The sequence below is a fragment of the Centruroides vittatus genome, unplaced genomic scaffold, assembly GCF_030686945.1.
Source record: "Centruroides vittatus isolate TY-2023 unplaced genomic scaffold, ASM3068694v2 contig_2696, whole genome shotgun sequence".
NCBI classification, from domain to species: domain Eukaryota; kingdom Metazoa; phylum Arthropoda; class Arachnida; order Scorpiones; family Buthidae; genus Centruroides; species Centruroides vittatus.
In genome coordinates, this window is record NW_027121716.1 from 559,293 (window position 1) to 581,822 (window position 22,530).

The 22,530-nt window shown below is 27.4% G+C and overlaps 1 protein-coding gene and 1 long non-coding RNA gene across 13 annotated transcripts in view; one reads left to right on the forward strand and one right to left on the reverse strand.

Annotated features, from left to right (window-relative positions):
- Positions 1–22,530, forward strand: part of LOC136971727 (coiled-coil domain-containing protein AGAP005037-like) — a 172,481-nt gene that overhangs the window by 34,621 nt on the left and 115,330 nt on the right. For 2 of the 11 annotated variants that reach the window (XM_067266207.1, XM_067266211.1), the window contains exon 1: positions 329–1,032. In XM_067266207.1, the coding sequence (XP_067122308.1) occupies positions 474–1,032 (559 nt within the window). In that variant the 5' untranslated portion in view covers positions 329–473. Of the gene's footprint in view, positions 1–318; positions 1,033–7,614; positions 7,730–15,480; positions 15,607–16,727; positions 16,834–22,530 lie in introns of those variants that run through there. The other 9 variants (XM_067266209.1, XM_067266221.1, XM_067266212.1 and 6 more) reach the window with 9 other exon arrangements.
- LOC136971731 (uncharacterized) lies at positions 38–15,375 on the reverse strand. Of its 2 annotated transcripts, none has more exons than XR_010880204.1 (3): positions 15,251–15,375; positions 3,025–3,185; positions 38–1,069 (listed from the first exon to the last, which is right to left on the reverse strand). It is a non-coding gene; the product is annotated as an uncharacterized lncRNA (long non-coding RNA). The 2 variants fall into 2 exon arrangements; XR_010880205.1 differs by lacking the exon at positions 15,251–15,375 and adding an exon at positions 14,797–15,075.

Consider the following 22,530-nt stretch of genomic DNA (forward strand, 5'->3'; position numbering starts at 1 on the left):
CTCTACTCATAAATTTACTGCGTATCAGTGTAGCTACTTTTTTTTAGTAATTTAGATAGATTTAATGCGATAAATAGTTTATTATCTGATTTATTTTTGGATTATATTTCATCATCAATTAAACTTTGAGTTATTTCTCATGTTTTTTGTGGTAGTATTAAACTGTATTACGGTATAATTTTTTTTCCAAGGGAAAATATATTAAAATTAATGTTTTAGGTAATTTAAGCGATTATAAAGATTTATTTTGTTAAAGTATTTTTCTCAATTAAATTTGCACAGGTTTCAGTGTAGGAATTGATATATATTTTTTTGTATTTTAGATAAATTGAAGTTAGAGAAATTCGAAACTACTCGCTTTATAAATCAGATTTTTGTCAAGGAGGCCGAAATTTTTCTTTAAATCAAATCTTTCTCTTTTCACCGAATTCGAATTATCGCGAATTGATGGCGAATTGCGAACAGAAAAAACAATGTATAAAGTTTTTTCTTATTTTTTTCTACTTTCAGAAAAGTCCAGGAAAATGCCTTTTTCAATAAAGAGATTCACCATTCGTAGAAGCACCAGTCTTCCAGGAGGAACGAAAGCGGTCAATGGAAGAAAGCTTACCCTTACCGAAATTAGAGAACAAGTGACCTTGCCTGTGGAAAGAAAGGAAAAGAAATACGAACAGGTGGAAGACAGAAAGATAATGCAAAATCAAACACCCAATATGACATCGAGTAGATCTTTAGATGTTTCGGAACTCAGAAGGCTAGGATATATAGAATTACCACCTGCGCCAGGGAATCCCGATTCTGGACAGGAGGTGGTCCTACGAAGAAATCGATTGCCACACGGTATGCATGGTAGTGCTGTGGTGGCTGTGAGAGATCGTCAAAATGCCACCCTGCCTGGGAGATGGAGAAGTAGTGGTGGACACCAAGTCACTAGCACGCTTACCGATGCCAGAGGAGTTGTTTATGGTGATCAAGTTGTTGGAGCCGAGTTCAGGAGAGTTGTGGTGCGCAGAAATGGTGTAAGATTTCAAGGTAAGTGCTTTATAATTCATATTATGATAGAAACCATCTGCAAGAGAAAAATTACGATTATTACTGTTCATTCTTTGCCAACAAAATAGCTTAAATTATACCATCTCACATATATTATCAATATATGCATACAGGATAAATTTAAAAATTAAATTATATATGAATTATGTAAATGGTATAGGTAACTTAACATTTTTAATGAGTAAATTAAAATAAAAATTATCCTTAAATATAAGTTTCTCATAAACAAAAATTCACCACTTAAAATTTTATTATACAAAAATTTTTTGTTTGCTTTTTACTTAGCTAGAATCTCATAAAATTTCATTACTTCTATTAAAATTTTGTAGCGTTTTTATGATTTCATTTTAGAGGAAATTATTAAATTTCTCATTATTGAATTACCCAATTATTGAGAAGAATTTCTTTTCATGATAGTTTTTAGGAATTTCAACATTAGTAAATTAATTTAAATTCCATAATTATGATGTAATAAAAATAATAAAATAAAAAATTTATTTTATTAATTTTAAATATATATATATTTTTTAATTTATAATTGTTATCCATCATCTATCATCTTGTTTTATTTATCCTTGAATAGAAAAAAAACTGTTTTAAAAAATTAAACGAATCTGAGTTAAATCAATAATTTGATTTAAAATGAATTCAATTTTGTTTAAAATTGTAATTTTAAATAATTAATAATTATTCTCATTTAAAAAACGAGAGTTGAATGAGTTTATTTTGAAGTTTAAGTTATCCTCCATAGATGGCAGGATATTAGAATGTGCTTGATTTATTGTAAGTTTAAAGTTCGCGTATCTAGAACAAATAAACGGAAAACGTATATAAAATAGATATTTTAATACGCTTTATAATGTCAGCATGTACCTCAACATACATCTTAGTCTCATAAATTTATGATGCATAAAAAACTAACATAGGGGGAAAAATGTAGAAAATATTTGCGGCCTTTCTTCATAACTTTTTTAATCATATTTAATATTATTTTTATACATATAATACCCATTTCGATACTCTAAAATAAATATTTAACAGCCTTACTCTAACACATAAAATGTTCTAAAATATATTTTAAAAAAATAAATAACTTTTACACACGTTATTATTTAAATTATATTTTAAAAAATTTTAAAAACTTAAATTTAATAAATCTGTAATATAATAAAAATGTTTTGCTACATTCTGGTTATTAAAAATATTTTTAAAAAATTGATATGTTGATAAATTATTAAAAAATTCCCATCGAAAGTATTTCTTGTATATCTGTGATTTATAGATTCCTGGGAGTATAAATAAATATTAAAAAATGGCAAAATGTATATTTTTAAAGCGAAATCTTAAAAAATATATATCGAAAATATTATGATGAATAGATACAATAACATTTTTTCTGGAGACAATAACTCACTTTTCTTTACTTTTCACAAGAAGATTTCGAGGTAAAATACAAATTTTATCATAAGCTTATTTATATATATATTGTTTTTTATGTTTTTATACATTGCTATTTATAGGAACAATTTTTCTTACTTTCCAGAAAAGTAATTTAAAAAATTTGATAATAAATTTTAAATAATTTGTTTAATACGTTAGAGTAAAACGATTTTATTTGCAGACAAACAACTAGAAAATTCTAGGAAAAAAGTTGATAAAATATTTATAAAAGATTTAAATAAATATTTTACAATATAATTATTGAAGCTAGTCTGTCGGATATAAAAATTTTATAAGTTTTAATACATCAAAGAGCCATAATTAGAGAAAATTTATCCATTTAGCAAACATAGCAATTCTAAATGCTTTGAAGAGAGAACGAATTCATTATTTTCTAGTGATTCTTCGTAATCCCAGTAGTATAATTACAGATTAAATTGTACAACTTTCTACCATTTGTGATGCCACATTCTCTTTCTTAGTTGTGGATTTCTACTTTGTTTTACCCACTAGACGATATAGAATGATTACCTTTATAATTGTTCTGGATGTAGAGCTTTGTTTAGATGGGCTTTCAACAGGATGAAGACTATTCACAGTCTATTGTGTCTATTCGTTATTCACTGTCGAAAATCAGAGTTCGCTTTCTTTTCTCTTCTTTTTTCATTAATGGACATGTTAACCAAGACAAGCTGTAAAGAAGATAAAGGAAGCAAAAAAGTTACAAAGAACCCAAGTGGTTTCTTTTTAGAAAAAGAGAAAAAATTACATGTAATATATTTTATAAATACATTACATTATAAAAAGTATATTAATAATTTTATGTAGATTAAAAATATAGTTTCATTAACTGCAATTGGTCGAAATCATAAAAATTAACAAATATTTTCATTTCTTTAACCAATCACCGCCGAGAAATCGACAACAGTAACAAACGTACGGTACGTGAAATGTATCGATAACAATTTCAGAGAACCGCCTATATTCATAATTTTAGTTTCATTTTAATATTTTTTTTCCTTTATTTTGAATCTCTTTTGTAATTGTTTATTATTATAGTACAGTACTAATGATCAATTATGTATAGAAGCATTACAATTTCGAAAAATTTCAAAATAAATTATAGCATTAATTAAATTAAGCTTAAGAAATTTAAGACTGTACAAATATACAGATTATATCAATATATTTTATAAATAAGTTCATTGTTAATATAAGAGATCTAGAAAAATTCCAAAATAAATTAAAAAATAATTTTAATCCTTCTATCATCTCGCGCCATCTGTTGTAAAAATTAAGAATTATCTTATTGTTTAATTTTTTCAACGATATTTTTTTATTCTTAAAACTGAAAAATATTTTAAAATTAATTTTAATATGTTTGTAAGTTACATATAAATGTTTATGCATAATAATTCTAATAAATCTTTATAAACAACAGAGTATTATGTTTTTGACATAATTTATGTGTTATGATTAATCCTACTATATGTTAGCGATATCTATATTTTTTACACTATTTTTATGCTGTTTCTAAGTAAATTATTTAAATTGTTGCTTATACATCATATTATAAAAATTCAAATTTATTGTATAAATTTTTAAAAAATTAAATGTTTTTTTATGAACTCAAAATATTGAGAGTATTCAGGAACAAAATTTTGGCCACATCTAAACATATTTAATTGCATATTATGCTCTGGTATTGATTACAAAAGCCTTCATTACGTTCGATTCGTGGAACAATTAGAGTTAGTGCTGCAATTAACTAATTGTAATTCATAAAACGATAGACATGTGTTAAATTTACATCAATCACTCAATGCAGCTATTATATGTTCTAAATATGTACTTTTATACCTTTATAATATAATCTTAATTGATTTACAAAATATCATAATTATTTTCTTTACAAGTTTTAATCAATCAATTATCTGTTAGTGCAACCATTAATTAGAATTATTAGAGTAAACAAATTATAAATTGGACTATAATACATTTAGAATAAACTATAACAAATTATATAATATAGGTTATTTTATATGCTTATTATAATGTCTAATAGAAGAAAATGTTTAAAACTTTTTTAATTTAATGAATTTTTTATAAATTATTACTCATATTTATTTTTTTAAAGTTTTTTTTATAGTAGTTGATGCTAGACGTTTTTGTTTCGATTAAACATGCTAATGAGTTCATTAACATAAATTATATTACTGCTTCTTTATTAATTCTGTGTTGTTTTTAATGTGTAATTTTTTAAAGAACAGATTGCTTTAGGAATTATTTCTTAAATTCTTTAGAAATATTTGATTCCTAGGCACATTTTTGAAAGACTAATGAAGATATTTCGAAGCTAATTTTGGAAATGCGTAACCTTCTAAACGTTTAGGTGCTATTTACTGTTATATTTTTAAAAGAAATATTTTAGTTCTTTATTATTTGAGTATTATTCTTTTTAATATATATATATATATATTTTTTTTTTTTTTCTTAAATTTATCTAAATTGTATTTAAGAATTCATAGCCTTTAGGCAAATTTTAAACAATGTTTTAAATTTAAAAGCAAGTAATTCTTAAGTAAATTTTAAAATTTCTTTTTATTTGAATGTTAAATATACAAGGTTATTGTTAAAATATAAGTCTGTTTTTACTGTGTTGAATGTGTAAGCAAATAGAATAATTTAATAAGACATCTTAAGTAAATTTTTATAATTTTTTAAAAATTCATTTATACTATTTATAAATATACTTTTTAAAAATATTATTTATTGCTTTAAATGCGATTTAAGTCTAAAGTCTAATATTATTCCGATTATTGTTAAAGAAAGATGATGATATTAATAATAAAAATGAAAGTTTAGATTGGTTCGATGCTCTTGTTGAAATACTTGAGATAAAATTTGATCATTACGGCTATTGACTAACTCGTAGATAGTTCAGTTGTTACATTATCAATAAAATCCACTTGTTTTTGTTCAACATTTTGTATAAGTTGATATCAATTATTGGATTTCGCTTGTTGATAATAACATCATTTAATATCACTTAAGCAGATTTTTCTTGGTTTTTTTTTTTACTACGATAAATATACTATTAAAACTTAAAATTAATACGGGGGAAAAAACAATCAAAGTAATAAAAATAATTTTACAAAATTCAAGCTTATAATTTAAGCGTAAAAAACTCATAACTGAGGCAATTTATGTTATTTTCGGGAAATCTCAGACAATCTCTAGTCTTATTTCGGGTCAAGAAACACAACTGGAATACAGTCTATATTCATGGTATTCTACTTTCCGAATCAGTTTATATGTCTTTTTAGAAAGCAAGAAGAAATTTCAGATTTTCTACCATCAGAAAACGTGATATAGAGCTTTTTTCCCCTTTGCATTGTGTGATTACAGAATGATAGATCGATAAGAAGTCTATTGAATAGCTCTTTCTGGTTTGGATATTGAGTAGTTTGTTATTGGAACAAGGTGATTTTCCTTTTTTTTTCCTATTTTATTCTAAGAATATGCCATTTTTATTTGGTTGATTTTTATAAGTTTAGAAACCAGATTTATTTTTATACTTTACTTAATTTATTTAAAAAAAACCTTATAAATTTTTATATAAATATTCTTAAAATTCTCATTCTAATTGCTTTTGCTATAAATTAAAATTAATTCATAAATCTTCATTATACTAATGAAAGCAATATATATTATTTCTTATGGGCCTATTTTGATGTTTTATATTTGATTCTAAATATTAAAACATAATAGAATATATTAAAATTTATTTATGAGAAAAAATATATTTTATAAGTAAATATTTATTTTTAAGCTTATTAAATATATTTATAATCAATTTATTGGCTGAGTTTGTGCATCATTCATTTATTGACAGTAATCGATTTTAAGATAATCGCAATGCCATTGACATCACCTCACGCTTACCTGGAAATAATAAACCATTAACTACCAGGAATATCTGATGTTTATTGATTTAGCAGAGTTAAATATTCATAAAAATATACTTCACAAAAGTCATAATTAAAGTTACCATACAAAAAATAATCTATATTCAACTTATGATAATTATATTAATTTATTAACGTTAAATTTGAATATTGACTTTTATGTAATTTTTTAAAAATCTATTGGTTAATTTACATAAAGTTTAATTCTATTGGTTTATTATTATTATTTGAATGAAGGAGGGATCATTAGACAATTCTATGTGATTTCAAAACTTAATTTATTATGTATTAAATAAGTTTAATTTATTTATTAGCATCTAAAGAATTTATTTTGCATAATTTTAATTGTTTCAAGCTGTAAACGTTTACTTATTACGAAATTGATACAAATGCATAGGTTGAGTATACATATTTAAAATTTTAATCAACGAAACTTATTGGTTAATAGAAATTTAGGCGTGGCTTGAAGACAAAGCGTGAATTTTAAATTCTGGATATTTGTAAATTTAAATTTATCTATTCTTGTTAATTATTTATTAAATAAAATTTTAATTATTATTTTCAGTTAAAGGAATGCATTTTTGAACGTAAAAATATTAAAATTTAAGTGTATACCTTTTACTATTTAACAAAAATTTGATTAATTTTTCGCTATTTTCTGCGTGTCTCTAAATTTATTTTGACATTTTAAAACGATATAACTGTATATTTATGACAATAATTCGTTTGTTTAAGTCCAAATTTATTCGTTTTCTCGTTAGGATTTATTATATTTGCATGGGATTTCTATATTCTTTACTAAAATCGATTTTTCGTTTAACTTCCCCCTTTACTATATGCTTGCTACCGTGACAGATTTGCTAGCGTCAAAAGCCCAACTTCAGGTGCAGTTAAATCGTATAGATTCGAAATTTATCATTTGCCAACTCTTTCTTCTCCTAGTTCTTCACGAAAAAATAGAAAATTTTTTATTTAAACAGGTTTATAAAACAGATTCAGACTTGTTTAGACAATCTGTCCGTCGAGATGATCGAGCCTATCACCACATTTTCGGTACAGATTCTGCACATATTCTGTTATCTCTGTCTCCGGCCACGTTTGTCGTCACGCTCCGACGGTGAAGGAATTGCGCATGCTCGCCGGTGACGTCACAAAGTCAGGGTCTTTCCAGAAAGTGCAGGACTTAGGCTGTCGTTGACTGGTCGTTGTCATGTCCCGTAACACGTGGATGGCTTCCGCGGATTTAAATGTGGATGATAGCTTGTCAGGTGAGTTATTTATCATTTTTTTGAAAGGTTAAAAGGTGGCAGTTTATTGGTCGAAAAGATCCGAGTGTCAACCACCATTATTCATACAAGAGGAAAAGTTCAATTGTAGGAGATATATCCTACTTTATCTAACACAATATTCCACATCTCAAAGGCATTTATATAAGGATGAAATTGTGTAGATAAACACTATCATTTTTTATTTCTATGTGTTGAACGGATTAATGTAGAAAGTTACAAATCAGTTTTCGCTATAAACATCGTGTTATGTTTCTATATGCGACTTTAATTATGTATATTTCTTAAGCTTAAAATCTCTTAGACTTTAATACAGGTTCTTTGTGGATCAATATGAGGTGTTTAGCGACTCCCACGTCTTGCTTGAGCGAACAGCCTCCAGAGTTACTGAATGCAATATTACTTTCCTTTCAAGATTTACCAAGAGATATCAGAGTTTCTAGTTAAACAACTTATTATGAAATTCTTTAGCTGTTTTAGAAACTAAGTTAAACAATTTATTGTTATAAAACTATGTCATTTATATTTTATTATTAAACACGTTTCGAGACATTCTATAAGAAATATTTAATAATAATTTTATCTTTCGCTAAACAACATTAAGAATTTTAAATATCTAAAGAGAGATTGATTTCTAACAAATTAATAAATGTTTAAACTATTGTAAAACTTAATTGAAAATAGAAACTATTTTCGGTTTAAGTTTACATTGTTAATCTTTAAACACTCCAATCGAAGAGCTGTTTATAGTACGATTATCTTTTCTATAAAAATCAGTTTACGTGACAAGCACTTATAAATAAATTAAATCAATGGGTGTTTATATAGTTTATTATTTCGCTGGTTTTTTTTTTTTATTTTATTCGATTTATCAATAACGCCTTCAAAGAAGTTTGCTTCTCTGTACGACATATCTGTAGTGAGGAGGTGGAGGAGGAAAACACATTGCTGCAGGGGAAAACTCTATTCTTCTTAGACTCTGGATTTCTGACAGGATTAATTAAACGAGAACATCGAAAGATATTATTTAAGTTGCTTTATACTGCGAAATTAAACTTTTCAGAAATATTTCAACGAAAATAATAAAAGTAAAATCCTAGATAATTTTTAAAAAATTTCTTATTACTAATTCATTTTGTTAGAAGATAGTCAACTTCTAGTTTCATTAATTTTCTCTTTATTAAAATTTTTAAAATTGAATAAATAAATAGAAATGTTATCGTGTGAAGATTTCTTAAGAAAGTGAACATTCGCAACATTATTAAATGAATATTTATATTTTCTAATAAGATTTGTTTAACATAGTTTAATGAAGACTTGATATTAACTATTAATATTAACTTATATTAACTGATGAAATTTGAAGTTATTAAATAAAATTTGACTATATTACTTGATGAATAATTTATTTTTATTTGTGTATTATTGATTAGTTCCTTATACTAAGAAAATTTATTGACTTATATCAAAATTTTACTACATATAACATATCTCGTTAACAATTAAAGGGAAAAATTTATATGAATTCTGAAATCTTGATAGCATATCTAGAAAAATTATTTATATTTAATTTATAAAAACATATTTTTATAGAAGAAATATCCTTTTTGGCAATCATTTTCTTTAAATTGCCTTATAGAAAGTTTCGTGTTTTAATTAAAAGGAATAATTAATTGTATTTTTATTAAGATAAATTTTTTAAAAAAATCTATAGAAATATTTATATAACGTAGTTACTGATATTCTGTAAGCCAACATTAGATAGTTAATAATAATTTCTTATTATTTAGTGACAATTATTTAATTAAAAAGTCAGCAAGGCCAACAATACGTAAAGAAAAACTTATCCGGGGATAATTTTCTATAAAATTTTATTATTTCTTTCACAAATTTTAAAACAAATTACTATGCACAGCGAGTAATATAAAACTTATTCAAGCTCCTATCTACAAAACATTAACTTTAACGGATCCATACAAAATTTTACAATTGTCTTCATTTTATTGACGATAACATGAATAATGATTTCAACGATAATAATAATAATATATAATTTTTAAAAAAGTAATTTATCTCTATTGTTCTATGGCAATGAAACTATCCTTTCCAGGGTCATTACCGGCATCCCGTGGTCGATAGCACAGCCCTGTACCATAGCAACGCAGTAGAAGATGGAACCATTTATATTCGGGGGTGATGGATACTCTTACGTAAAGAACCGTCGAGAAAAATGCAAATAGATTAAATCGAGTCGAATAAACTTACTTATTGTTAACTCTGTGAGCTTTCCTAAACATAAATTAAACTTCCCCTCCGTTCTAAATATATGAAATCCAGAAATAAACCGAGAAAAAAAGGTTATCAATGCTCGTGACATCACAACTCACTTATGAAAATTAAGCTTAAAATAGCCGACGGCAGATTATTTTACAAAATTTTAGGAGTATTTATATATTTTGTATTGTTTAATATTGGTTTTAAACCGTATCGGATCACTTCCAATCCAAAAATTACCGACATAAAATATATACATATATATAAGTTGACCAATATTAGGAGGAAATAAATGTAAATGATTGTATGGAAAAATAGTATTAACTTACAAAAAAACATCTGATACTAGGACATTTTTGCGATTTACCAATTCCGAGCACATGCAGAGGGTCTTAAATTACATATAACTTCCTGTCGTTCGGGGTTGTTCCATTCTAACCAATCTCTAACGCATCTAGAAACTATTTTATTTTATAGCATTTTATCATATCTTTTTCTATAATAATAATAATAATAATAATATTCTTAACGATCTAGCGAATATTTATGTGATTTATAAGAAAGAAAAAAAAATAAAAATTAATATATTAACTCATGTAAATATGTTATTAAACGCTAAACAGGCAGAGGAGACGATCAATAATTCTTGTCTGTCAAAACGTTATTCAACAGACTACCTTTAAGTCAAAGGTCTGAAATTTTCTATCCTATTTTTTTGTTTTTTTCCTTCTCCTTCTTCTTCTTCTTCTTTATAAAGATAACTTTATATAAAGTCTTAAAGTGTACTGTTTTCTTTATAAACAATTTTAAACTCAGAACGGATAAACATTTTATAAATAAAGAAAGTAAGACGAGATTTAAAAGTATTGATCCAAAAGAGCAGGGAAGAATGTCAAAATTAAAAAATAAAAACAAATTATATGTAACTTATAAAATATTAAAATTTGTTTATTGACTCAGCTTTATAATAATTAAATTTATTAAAACTTAATTACTTGATCCAAGTTTTTGGAAATTATTAATAAAGATATGAGGAGCATGATAAAAATTTTAGCATTCCATTTTTCATTCTCCTCTTTCTCTCTCTCTCTCTCCTCTTCTCTTATTTTTTTTTCAATTTAAATAATTTTGTTATCTTTAATGATGCTAAAACTATTATTTAATTACTTTATATGATAATGATGTATTTATAATTTTTATATTATTATATTTGTTATAGAGAAACAAATCTTACTAGCAATGAATGTTTTAAAGAGTGATGCGTGATTACTTTGGATAATGGCCAAAATATCACTCAACACATGTGTCATATTGGCAGATATTCAAAATATTTTCGATAATGCTGCACGATTTTTCTCCCTTATTTATCATAATTATCATTTTAAATATCTTTAATGACTTTTGACTGCGAATTTTGGCTTATTTTAATTCATACGTAACATAAGAGAATGATATTTTCTCTTAATGCATCGAGGAAGGAAGAATAAATTTTTTTAGACAATTTAAAAAATAATTTATTGTTGTGAAAATACATGAATATCTTATATGTTTATATGCAATTTTATTATCTACATTTTCCTTTATAAATTTAGCTTGGCATCTAAACAAAAATAATGGTTTTTATATGGCAATAAAGTTTGCTAAAAACTTACAAGAAAATTATATTTATTATTATTTTTCTTACTTTATTACTAATTTACGTTTGTTAAACTTTCAAAAATAATACGAAGAGAAAAAGAAAACATATTATTTCTCTTGAAACTACTTAAAAATTTACAAAAAAGAAAACTATATTTTAGTTATCTGTTACTGTAAATATGATTTATTTTTCCTTGAATATTTAATCAAATTTTTAAAAATGTATTTATAAATAGGTTATATCATAACGTATTTAATTATTTTTCTTTTAGAAAAATGATTAAAAATGTTTGTTTGTACAAATGAAACTATGGAGAATTACAGAGAATAAATCAATACGTTTGGCTTAATATACTGTATTGATTTCAGTTTTGTGTAGCTATAGTACTGTAGATCTATATCATAAGGTATATATCTATGGTTTATTTATTTTGTACAATACATAAAAGAACACATTCGCCTTTTTTCAATATATTCATGTTTGGCCCGTCCTAAGAGACTAGGTTGTACAAGGTTATTACATATTTTATAAGAAACATTTATTGATTCTGTGATCCAAAATATTAAAATAATTCTAATGAGTTGATAAAAGTAAGCGATATTTAATGAGGTTTATCTTATTTTCTTATGTAATAAATTAAAAAGTTAATTTCAAGTTAAGGTTAATACATTTTGGAATTTTGCTATATATTTCTGATAAAATATATTTTATATATATCTTAAAATCCGACGTGTAAAAATAGTGCATTTATATATTGCAAGAGAGCCTTGTATGTGCTAAAAGTCAAATATTTAAAAAAATGTATTTTATATACCCAAAGAAATTTTCCTTTCGTATTTCAAAAATATTTACATATTTTTAAAATATTTTGAAATTTTTATCTCGAGCAATTTATTATAACACGTTTAAAGAAATTTATTCTATTATTTCGATATAATATTTCAAATGTAGGCATATAAAATAGATTTTTCTCGATGTGTGTTGTAACTTTATTTCTCCATTTATTTATTCTTAGAATTACAACATAACCATTTTTAACTTTTATTTATCCTAGTCTAAAACTCGACCATTTATTCTTCTAGTAGTAGTGACAGCTATAATTTCATTAATGTCCGTCTTTTCCTAATTAGTTTAACCAATTAAGATTATAATCAGTGAGACACGTGATTAATCTCCCTCAAGAAACTCCTACAACTTTTACAAATCCATCTGGAATATCCATCCTTCCCTTAGCGACTATGTTTGCTAACACTGCCACTATCCATTTACGCTTATAGAAGGTATGTATATACAGCGATAGATACACATATAACTGTATTAATTATAACGATATATACATCATATATCTAAATTTAGTATGGAGACAAACAGGTTCAATTATAGTAGTATCGCTCAAGAAAATTGAAAAGGTGTGTAAATGTTGATTCAGAGAAATGCGAGAAAGATTTACTTTGTCGAATATCCAGTAAGGATTTCTTTTACTTTTACAGTTTTTTTCTCTTTTTTTATATATATGATATTTTAGACGTTAATTAGACGTTAAGTTTGTATATTTTAATAATTTTAAAAAATATTTTAAATATGTTTTATCTTGGAAAAATTAATCTATTCGAAGATGGAAAGTTGCTGTTTTAATTATTGCAAACACAGGGTCTATAAACTGAGTTAATGAAGCCGTTTCCAAGGGAATTTTGTTTAATGAGAAACATACATCTCGTTTGTTACCAATTTAACCAACAATAATATACTTTTTTTAGAAAAAAAATCCTCATTTGAAATTTTCATTAACTTAGAATGAAATTGTTTTACCTTGTATTTTATATAAAGTTTATTAGATGTACCGTTTATGGCTCTTTCTATAGAATTGAGTTTACGCTTTCTCGGCGTCATCTAATGTATTTTTAAAGGACTTTTGCTTGTTTAAATATTGGATTTCTCATTTATGCTTTACAATCCTTTGGCTTAAATCTAGATTATGGTTAACAAAATAGCGCGTAATATCTAGAATATATAAATTCAATTTAAATCTATATAAAATTTGAAAATATATTTAAAAAAAAAATGTTCTTTATAATTTTATGTAGACTTACGTAAGACTTAAAATATATAATCTATATTCATTATATATAATAAATTCTTCGAAATAAGCAAATTTTTTTATAATTAAAAGATACGAATATGCAAAAAATAATGGTTTCTTACGATTTCATCTCAAGCGTAAGAAACCATTACACGTTTCGACAGGAAGTGTGAAATTTAAATAAATGTTTCACATGCTCTTGCTTGTCTCTTGGCGAGACGAAAGCCTAAGAAAGCATTATTTTCCAATATTCTTCGTATCTTGTTAATAATACATGTAATGAATTTCTATAACGTTACTTGAGAACTAATAGTAGGCATGTAATAAAAGTCTAATTAGGCCTATATGTAAAAATTCTCATGAAGGTAAACAGTCTTTTATGATATGAAATAAACACGATTAAAGATTTTAAGTAAAGTCAATTGGATAAATAAAAATAGGCGAGACACGTTTAATTGTCTCGCCTATATTATCCTCAGACATCCATTTCTTATTCTAATCTTTGTTGAAATCTCTTATAGATGATGTCTAGTGTTTATCGTAAATGACGATGAATGTTCATACCAGTTTCATATCTTTCCTAAGCTTATTATTTAGTCTATTCGACACAAATGCTTGGCATTAATATTTATTATATATTCAGACAATATTTATAAAATTTTATATTTTATTTAGGTTTTCTGGTGGAAGCTAAGTATAAATTAAACCTATAAAAATATTCTAAATAAGCTGAAAGTTTGATTTAAATTGAAGTTTCTCGCATAAATTACGTCTAGATAATTATTTTTTTTATAAAGAGCAATCGAAATTATTCGTGGCTTATAAGTATATCGATCGTAACGTATCTAAATACGCCGTTTTAACAAATAATATAAATTTTTGAGGTGTATTTTTAATTTGTATTTAATGAGGTAGTGGCATATTACTTTAAGCACATTTATGAATATATAATCTATTTTAAGTGTTTCTTAATGGCTGACACATTAAAGTATTTAAATCCGTTATTAATCCTCTCATAAAAGGAATTTAATGAGAAAAGAATATTAAAATTCTTACCGTGTCAGGAGAATTAGAAAATCTGACATGTTTCCAAAATAAATGTTATCTTCGCTTTATTTTTAAGTAACATTTTTGCTATTCCCATCATAAACGTGAATTTTTATATGGCGCCGTCTTCATTACCATGACAACAGGTGATGTTGATCCGGATGATGCCATCCTTTTTATATAGATTATCATGTTATTAACTTTCTGCATCTTTTTGCTGTTTAGTCGTTAACATCAGCGAAAATTTTTACTAGTTTTCTAATCACCCGACTGTTTAGAAAGTCAGACGTTAATGAATTATGAGTCAGAATTGTTATATGATACGAGTTAGCTGAAAGTGATACTGATAAGTTGTAATGCAAGGGAATAAATTATTTTATCCAACGTAGAATTGTAATTAAGTTTTACAATTCTAAGATGGAGATTTTACACTATTAAACAATTAAATCTATTAAGAACATACCCCATATCGACGTAGACGTATTGCTTAAAAGTCAAAATTTGAACTGCTTTGTTTGTGGTTTATCCTTGGTCAATTTTGTGTCGACAACCATCTTTAAACATAATTAGGTCAGTTAATTTTTTTTTGTTTTTTAATCTCCAGAGCGGCATTACGTGGCAAGCGTAGAGGCAACAACAATAATTGAACACGCTCCAGGCATTGGCGTTGAGTTGTGACAAACACTACACGAGTTTTGTCCTAGTTTGTTCGGCACAAGAGCAACGCAGAAGATTCGTAGTAGTGTTTTTGGCGTTTGGAATATTTCGTTGTTACGTCACACCATTTTAGCTGTTGTGTTTACGTGTTACAAATACTTGGTGAGTAGTGTTTTCTGTGTACCGAATACACGTAGTAGACGGAGTATCGATTAACCTTGAGACGTTTAACCTTGAAAGGTACTATTGTATGTTCTCAGGTAGTTTGGTATGAAGAAAAGTATTTAATACATTGTTGCTAACGTGAGATAATTGTGGTTCACTAATTACGATCAGGTGACCACTTGTTTTATGTAGCTTACGTCGCGCACCTGTATCAGACACGTGACTATTTCGCTATTAAACTAAACCAGATGTCATGTGTTGTATAATACGTTCAGGTGAATATAATTTTAAGCCCGTAATTTTTAGATTTAGCAACGATTAAGATCTATTGTAGCTCGTACTTTTTGTAAGTACCAAACTTTTGCTGCGTTTTTCTAAGAATGATCCACTACTAAGCTTGATTCGGGATGGTTGAGTCACGTTACTCTTCTAAAACCGGTGACTTCGTGACTCGAAACACGAATCGGGATAAGTATACAGTTTGATGGCTTTACTTTTTTCTAGTACGTGATATTTATAGAAAGTATCGATTCTGTTTTTTTTTCAATTATGCTCCCAAATCCCTTGTATCGTGAGCGGTTACAAGCGCTCTCTCCGCTCTCCCTATGAGCTAATTATGTTAATATATGCGCTAGTGGGAGGGCGAATTAATTAAGAGCCGTGTTTAGTAGTGAATAATTTCGTAGATAGCCCCGGTAGCGGGTCAAAGGGCGACATAGTAACCCCTATAGAGTAGAGGGTGAACGCCCTGTAGCAGAACAAAGACGCCACTATGACGTATCCCAGCATTCCTTACGATGACTCAACCCAGACTATGGGGAAACTAAAGATGTGTTAAGTTCAAGGTTAAATGTCTACAATGCTTTCCCTTATGCCGGGTCGCTGTTTTGCTATCGCTTGTTATTTTAGTGTCTGGAACTTATTAAATTCCACAATTAAACACCAGAAACGTTAAATAATACACTATTTGTCCAACATATAAGTGTTGTTGAGGTGTTACTGTTTCTAGAACACAAACTGCACGTGTATACCCGCATGAACCGGGTCTATAAACTTATCTCTGTGGATAAACATTAGATTTCCACAAAGCTAGGGGTGGAAAATGGTAACGTGTCGTGTCACGTGACCGGATTGAGACGTCCAATAGTATTAAAAACGACAACTAGCTTCAAAGTTACATGGCTGTCCTGGCTGTTATCATGGTCACACTCGAGACAATTATAGGTAAGTAGATTTATATCGCCGTTATCAGTCGATTAAACATGTATCGCGACAAATTCGAGAGAGTTTTTTTATTATTAGAAATAGGTCAAGGAAGCATTTTTTATAGCTATAAATCTTTGTAGAGGAAAGCCAAGTCAGAACTGTGTGTATGGAGAAGTCGATGTTGGAGGTCCTGACCGGAATCGTGAGGTTGAAGGATCATTTATACAACAGCTGCGTTTGTTCCGCATACTTTAGTGGTTAGAAGTAATCATAAATAGAATTTTTCTTAAGTTAAAATTGTTTCCGAAGAAAAAAAATTTACGATAATCACGTGACATGTTAAATATTGTCACGCATGAAATGTTATAATTCGTGAATATTGCGTCATAGATCGAAATTCTTCAAGTCGAAACTCTCGAATCACACGCTCTGTTAGATCTGTATCGTGTGCCACGTGACAGGAGTCAGCCTGAGCCATTAATAATCCAGAATCCATTCTTGAAGTCTTTATCAGTCACTGCGATTTTCAAAGTTCATTTGATAAGCTTATTCAATAATCTAAGTTTTCCTCATGCGGGTGAGTTGACTTTATATTCCTCTTCGAGATGCTCCAGTCGGCTCTTATATCTTATTTATTGTCTCCATAAAAGCTGCACATAACAGAAACTTGATTCTTAATGATGATTTAGTTAAGTGGATCATATAATTTTAGTTAATTAGACTAGTTAATGAGTTTATTTAATTCGCTTCGTCTTAGGCGGAGCTTGGCTCGTCTCAAACTTTGCACATTTGAAGAATGCATTTTGATTTTTCTCGGCTGGATTTTTTAAAATATATTTTAATGAATCGAAACATAATCTTTCACGATAGAATAGACAATTGACGATATGTAGCTATCGTCTCAGATGACAATAGAAGAATCGTGTTTCGAGCACCGGATGTGGATTTGTCCCCCTCTTACTTCTCTTTGTTGCCATGGAAACGTCTAAAGGTATCATTGAACGTAAGCTGCAACACCTCGGGGTTTAAGAGCCGTAGAGTACGGTTCGATGTCGAAAAATTGACTTCCTTTGTGTCATCTCCCATAGAATGTAACTAGGAGTGACGACTAAACGCAGTTTGCTTTTGACTGGTATTTTAATGCGGCAATTGCATTTTTGCCCCGAAGAGTATGCACATTAACGAACTACAGAATCATTTTTACTGAAAATTTCTTCATTCTTTTGACGTTTTTAAGCATATACAAATGTATTTTGATGTTTATACAAGAGCCACTCATGTAGTTTAGATATACACGAGATCACAATATACAACTAGTTATAAATAAAATATTACTAGTTTAAAATCGTTTATTTTGGAATATTTTCATAGAATATGAATAGATACTTACAAAATGACCTATTTGATGATCCTTAAAAAGTAGTTTATACTCTTACACTTATAAAAATATCTACAGAGTCTATGGTTCGAGATACCATGAAGTAGGTTATTCTTTAGATCCGTTTAAATTCCACAGAAATAATTTTTATGCTGTTCCAATACCCATAAAAACACATTTCTATAGCATAAGACCCAAGAAGTAGACTTATTTTCTGAAGAAAGATCTCTTTCTTTGAAAATCGACAAAAGAGCCTTTTATGTTGCCTCCAACACTCATGAAAAATTCTTGATAACAGTATGTTCTATTGCTGCTTTTAGAATTCACAGAAATGACTTCTATATAACTCTTCTAACCCCAAGAAAAAATATTTTCTAGTGGTTTAAAGCCTGTCAATGGATACTTTGTAATTTCTCAAAACCAGCGAAATTCCTTTTTATATTTATAATACCCATAAAAATCCTTTTCCCTAGTCCTTTAAAGGAGCGAAAATTATTAGATTTTTTAATGTTTTTTAATGCAATTCAAAAGCTGAAGCATTCATGAAAAGGATTTTACTACAAGGACTTTTATACTGCAAAGGCTGTTCTTAAGATCTTTCAAAGCGCTCTTACACCTCTTAAACAGAAAACTGTACCTCTTGTAACAATTTTCTTTCACAATTATTTTAAAATCTTGTTAAAAAGCCTGCTTTAACTCAAAGAAAGCTACGTACTAACAGGATGAAGCTATTTTTCCCTAACTTGTTTAAATGCAACCAGCATGAAAATCAATAAAAAAAAATTTTTTAAGCTGAATAAATAAATAAATATCGTTTCTATTAGAGATTTTTTGTGAAAAAAATAAAGCAAATATTACGAGCTAAACGAGGACATATTTTAATATAAAAACAACTAAAATATTGCAGTTTCTGTGGTTTTTATATACTGTGTTTCCTGATTTACCCTATCTGCTCAGTATCCCATTGGGATCTTCTCTCCTCTTTCTTATCTTCTTCCTCGCTCCCTCGCTGCCATCATTTCTTCAACCTGGACCTCGAGTAAGCTTTACACCCAATAATATGAAACATTTTTATGTGAAAAATCAAAAAAACATATTTAAGAATTCGGATTTTCCTTTTGAAAATAGATAAATTTATAAATAAAAAAAAATTAGAATAACTTAAACTTTATCTTAGTTAATCTACATTTTTATAAGTTGAACGATGGAAAAACTCGATATAATTTCTATTTTACAGTATAAATATATGGTTTTTTAATTCTAAGACCTTTGTAACATTCTAAAGTATCAATTTAACAATAAAAATTAATAATTTAATGTATAGTTTTTTAAAAAGAACGTATCAAACACAAAGTAATCTATAAAGAAGATCATTAATCATCGACTATTGCTTAAAGCATTTTCTTATCTAAACTACTCGATATATTGATTTAAACAATATTCTTAGAGTAAATTAGATTTTTGTTTTATTTAGTAAATTAATTTTAAACTGGTAATCTCATTAAATTAATTTGTTATTATTAAAATATTAATTTCTCTCCAGAGATGGGAGGAGGAGGGAAAAAATGTTTTGCGGGAGATTTGTATCCAGATATTGTCGAAAAGCAGATATGATAGATATCAAGTTGAGCAAATTCCAATAAATTCTGGCAAAGACGAAGGAGTAATTCTGGCAAAGTCGGAAATAGTCAAGTTTAGAGAAAAACTGCAGATGGCAAGGAATGAATATAATGTAAAGTGGCAGATGTCTTAAAGTCGTACTTTTCCATCTTTCTTCATAGTTGTATTGAAAAATCCTCCTTCTTCAGTTACATTTGTTGAAGTGAATTCTATGTTCCACTTTTAGAAGGCTATTTGTGAACTATTTTATTTTAAAGTGCTTTATTCTATACAGAAATGCACAATATTGTTAAATTATCCATAAGTCTCTCTTCTTCTCTCGGATGCTGCAATATCATTCTTGGATCCTAACATACTTTATCAGTTTACTGTAATGAAAATCGATCGAAATTAATATTAAAGAAATTATAACAAGAGTTTCTTAAATAAACTTTATTTTTTTTATACAGTTTTTGACTTTATATATTAAAGAATTTCGATGAGGTCTTCTATTATCTAGAATATCCGTTTTATTAATTATTTTTACGGTATTTTTTATGATTTAAGTTACGTTAATTGATGATACTATTCTATATAATAATAATAATAAGGGCAAATATACATGTAATATTTTGAAAAATTGTGAAATATGCTTCATTTGATAGAGTGTTTTAAGAGACTATAACAGCAAAATTAAACTTTAATGCACTGTTAAATGTAAACGATGAGTATTTCTCATTAGAAAGACAATTATATTAACATCAGACTGGATTTAATAACCTTCTTTAATGAATATATAAGTCAAAATTTTGATTTTTGTACTTTGTTTTTATTATATAAATTTTCGTTTAATTGCTTTTCTTGTTTTTAAATTATAAAATTTAAACTTTTGTATGAGAAATAACAAAACACAATAATTTATTTCTACATCTTTTACTTATTTATAACAACAAATTATTGATAAATATAGCAAAACAGGTTCCATTTTTTTCCTCGTTGGGCTGATACGCTTTCTTAGTTCAACACTTTTCTCGAATTTTTGCTTGAGTTTATCAATATTATTTGATTTTAATAGCTTTATTTTTATTTGTTCTTAGTTCTGATTGGTTTCTGTGATGAAATGTTTCATCTTTCATTAACATTTTCCATAATTTCTCGCCCCATTTCTCGATTTAGGAAGCCGAAGAGAAAATATCATTTTGACTAAAATTAATATTCCATTTCCCAAAGCCATTTTAAATTGATTTAAATTATTATTGTAAATGTTACTTTAAAGTACAGAAATTTAACATTTTACGCTTCAAATCTTTTGTAGTAATTTAAATTTTAAATACTTTAGCAAATTCTACTACATTTTACAATTATTTCCGTCGTTTTCGAGTAATAAAGTCTCGTGTATTGTTTATAAAGGTTTCGACCAGAAGCCAATCAAATCGAGTTTCTCAAAATCCAATTCTATTGAATTTATGAATATTTATCGAGCTTGTTTCCTCTATTTATTGCAAAATAATATTTAATTATCACCTATTATATTATTATAGAATCAACGTAATTAAGAGCATAGAGGAGACAGGACACATCTAACATAAACACATTTGTTAGTAAATTTGCCGAATCGACATTGATACCGAATAGAATTATCAGCAAATCAAAGCCCTGTAAATCAATTTTCTCCTGTTTACTACTAAACTGGGCAAGATACTAATTGCTAATTACAAATTGTACTTGATTCCTTACAACATGTTGATTATCCGACATTTTCCACTTTTCCTTTGGTGACATTATCGATCATAATTTCGGAGTGAATTAATTATCTTTCATTTCAATGATGCGAAACCGAGCAGAGACGAATTCTGAATGCTTTAAGTCGTATTTAATAGCAATCGCTGATAGGAATAAGGGCCCTTTACGAGTTTGTAAACTTCCTTTGGGATGCATCATCACTCCACTGGGATAAATCATTTATTGGCTCGGAATATTGGCAGAAAAAGATGGATTATCCCATTCTAGCGACCAAACTTGACTAATAGTGCATTAGATAGCACTCTATATCAAATGATTTAAGTAATTTATCATTTTGTTCGCAACTAGACAGAGATTGAAAACGGTAGTTAAGAGTAGAAAAAGTTGTTACCAACTTTCTAATCTCTTTCCGAACGCATTTGTCTTCCGATAACAGGTACGAAGGATATCGACACCAATTAAATTTATTCGCCAAATTATCAAAATATATTCGAAAATTACACGCTGCTCTGATATTTATAAAGGCGTGAATAGATGCGTAAATGAGTTTCATGCATCCATGACTAGAGATTGGCCTAAAATCGAATCGTTTTGAAGCCGTTTTGATTTACCAATCCTATTTAAATAGTTTTTAGTAAATTCTACGCATTTTTCTTTACGGTTTTTCGCTAAGTTAGTCGAGAACACGAGTGCCGATCGTAAAATTCGACAATGGTCGTTGACCTACGGCTAGAAAAAAATATTTCAGAGTTAAGATTTTGAGTGGAAAATCGCGTTTTTTCTTCTAAATTTACTCCCGAATCGTTAGTGCATGCCAGTTTCTTCCTTTAAAACTTATCGTAGTTTCTTCTCTTACAAGTTAGACGAATGGGCAAACAAAAAAGACAGGGCATTTAAACATATTAAACTACGCTTAATACCTTGTAACTAACCAATTCCACAAAAAGGAACTTAACATCAACAGCTCGTAGCTGCAAAGTGGAGAATTGGTATTC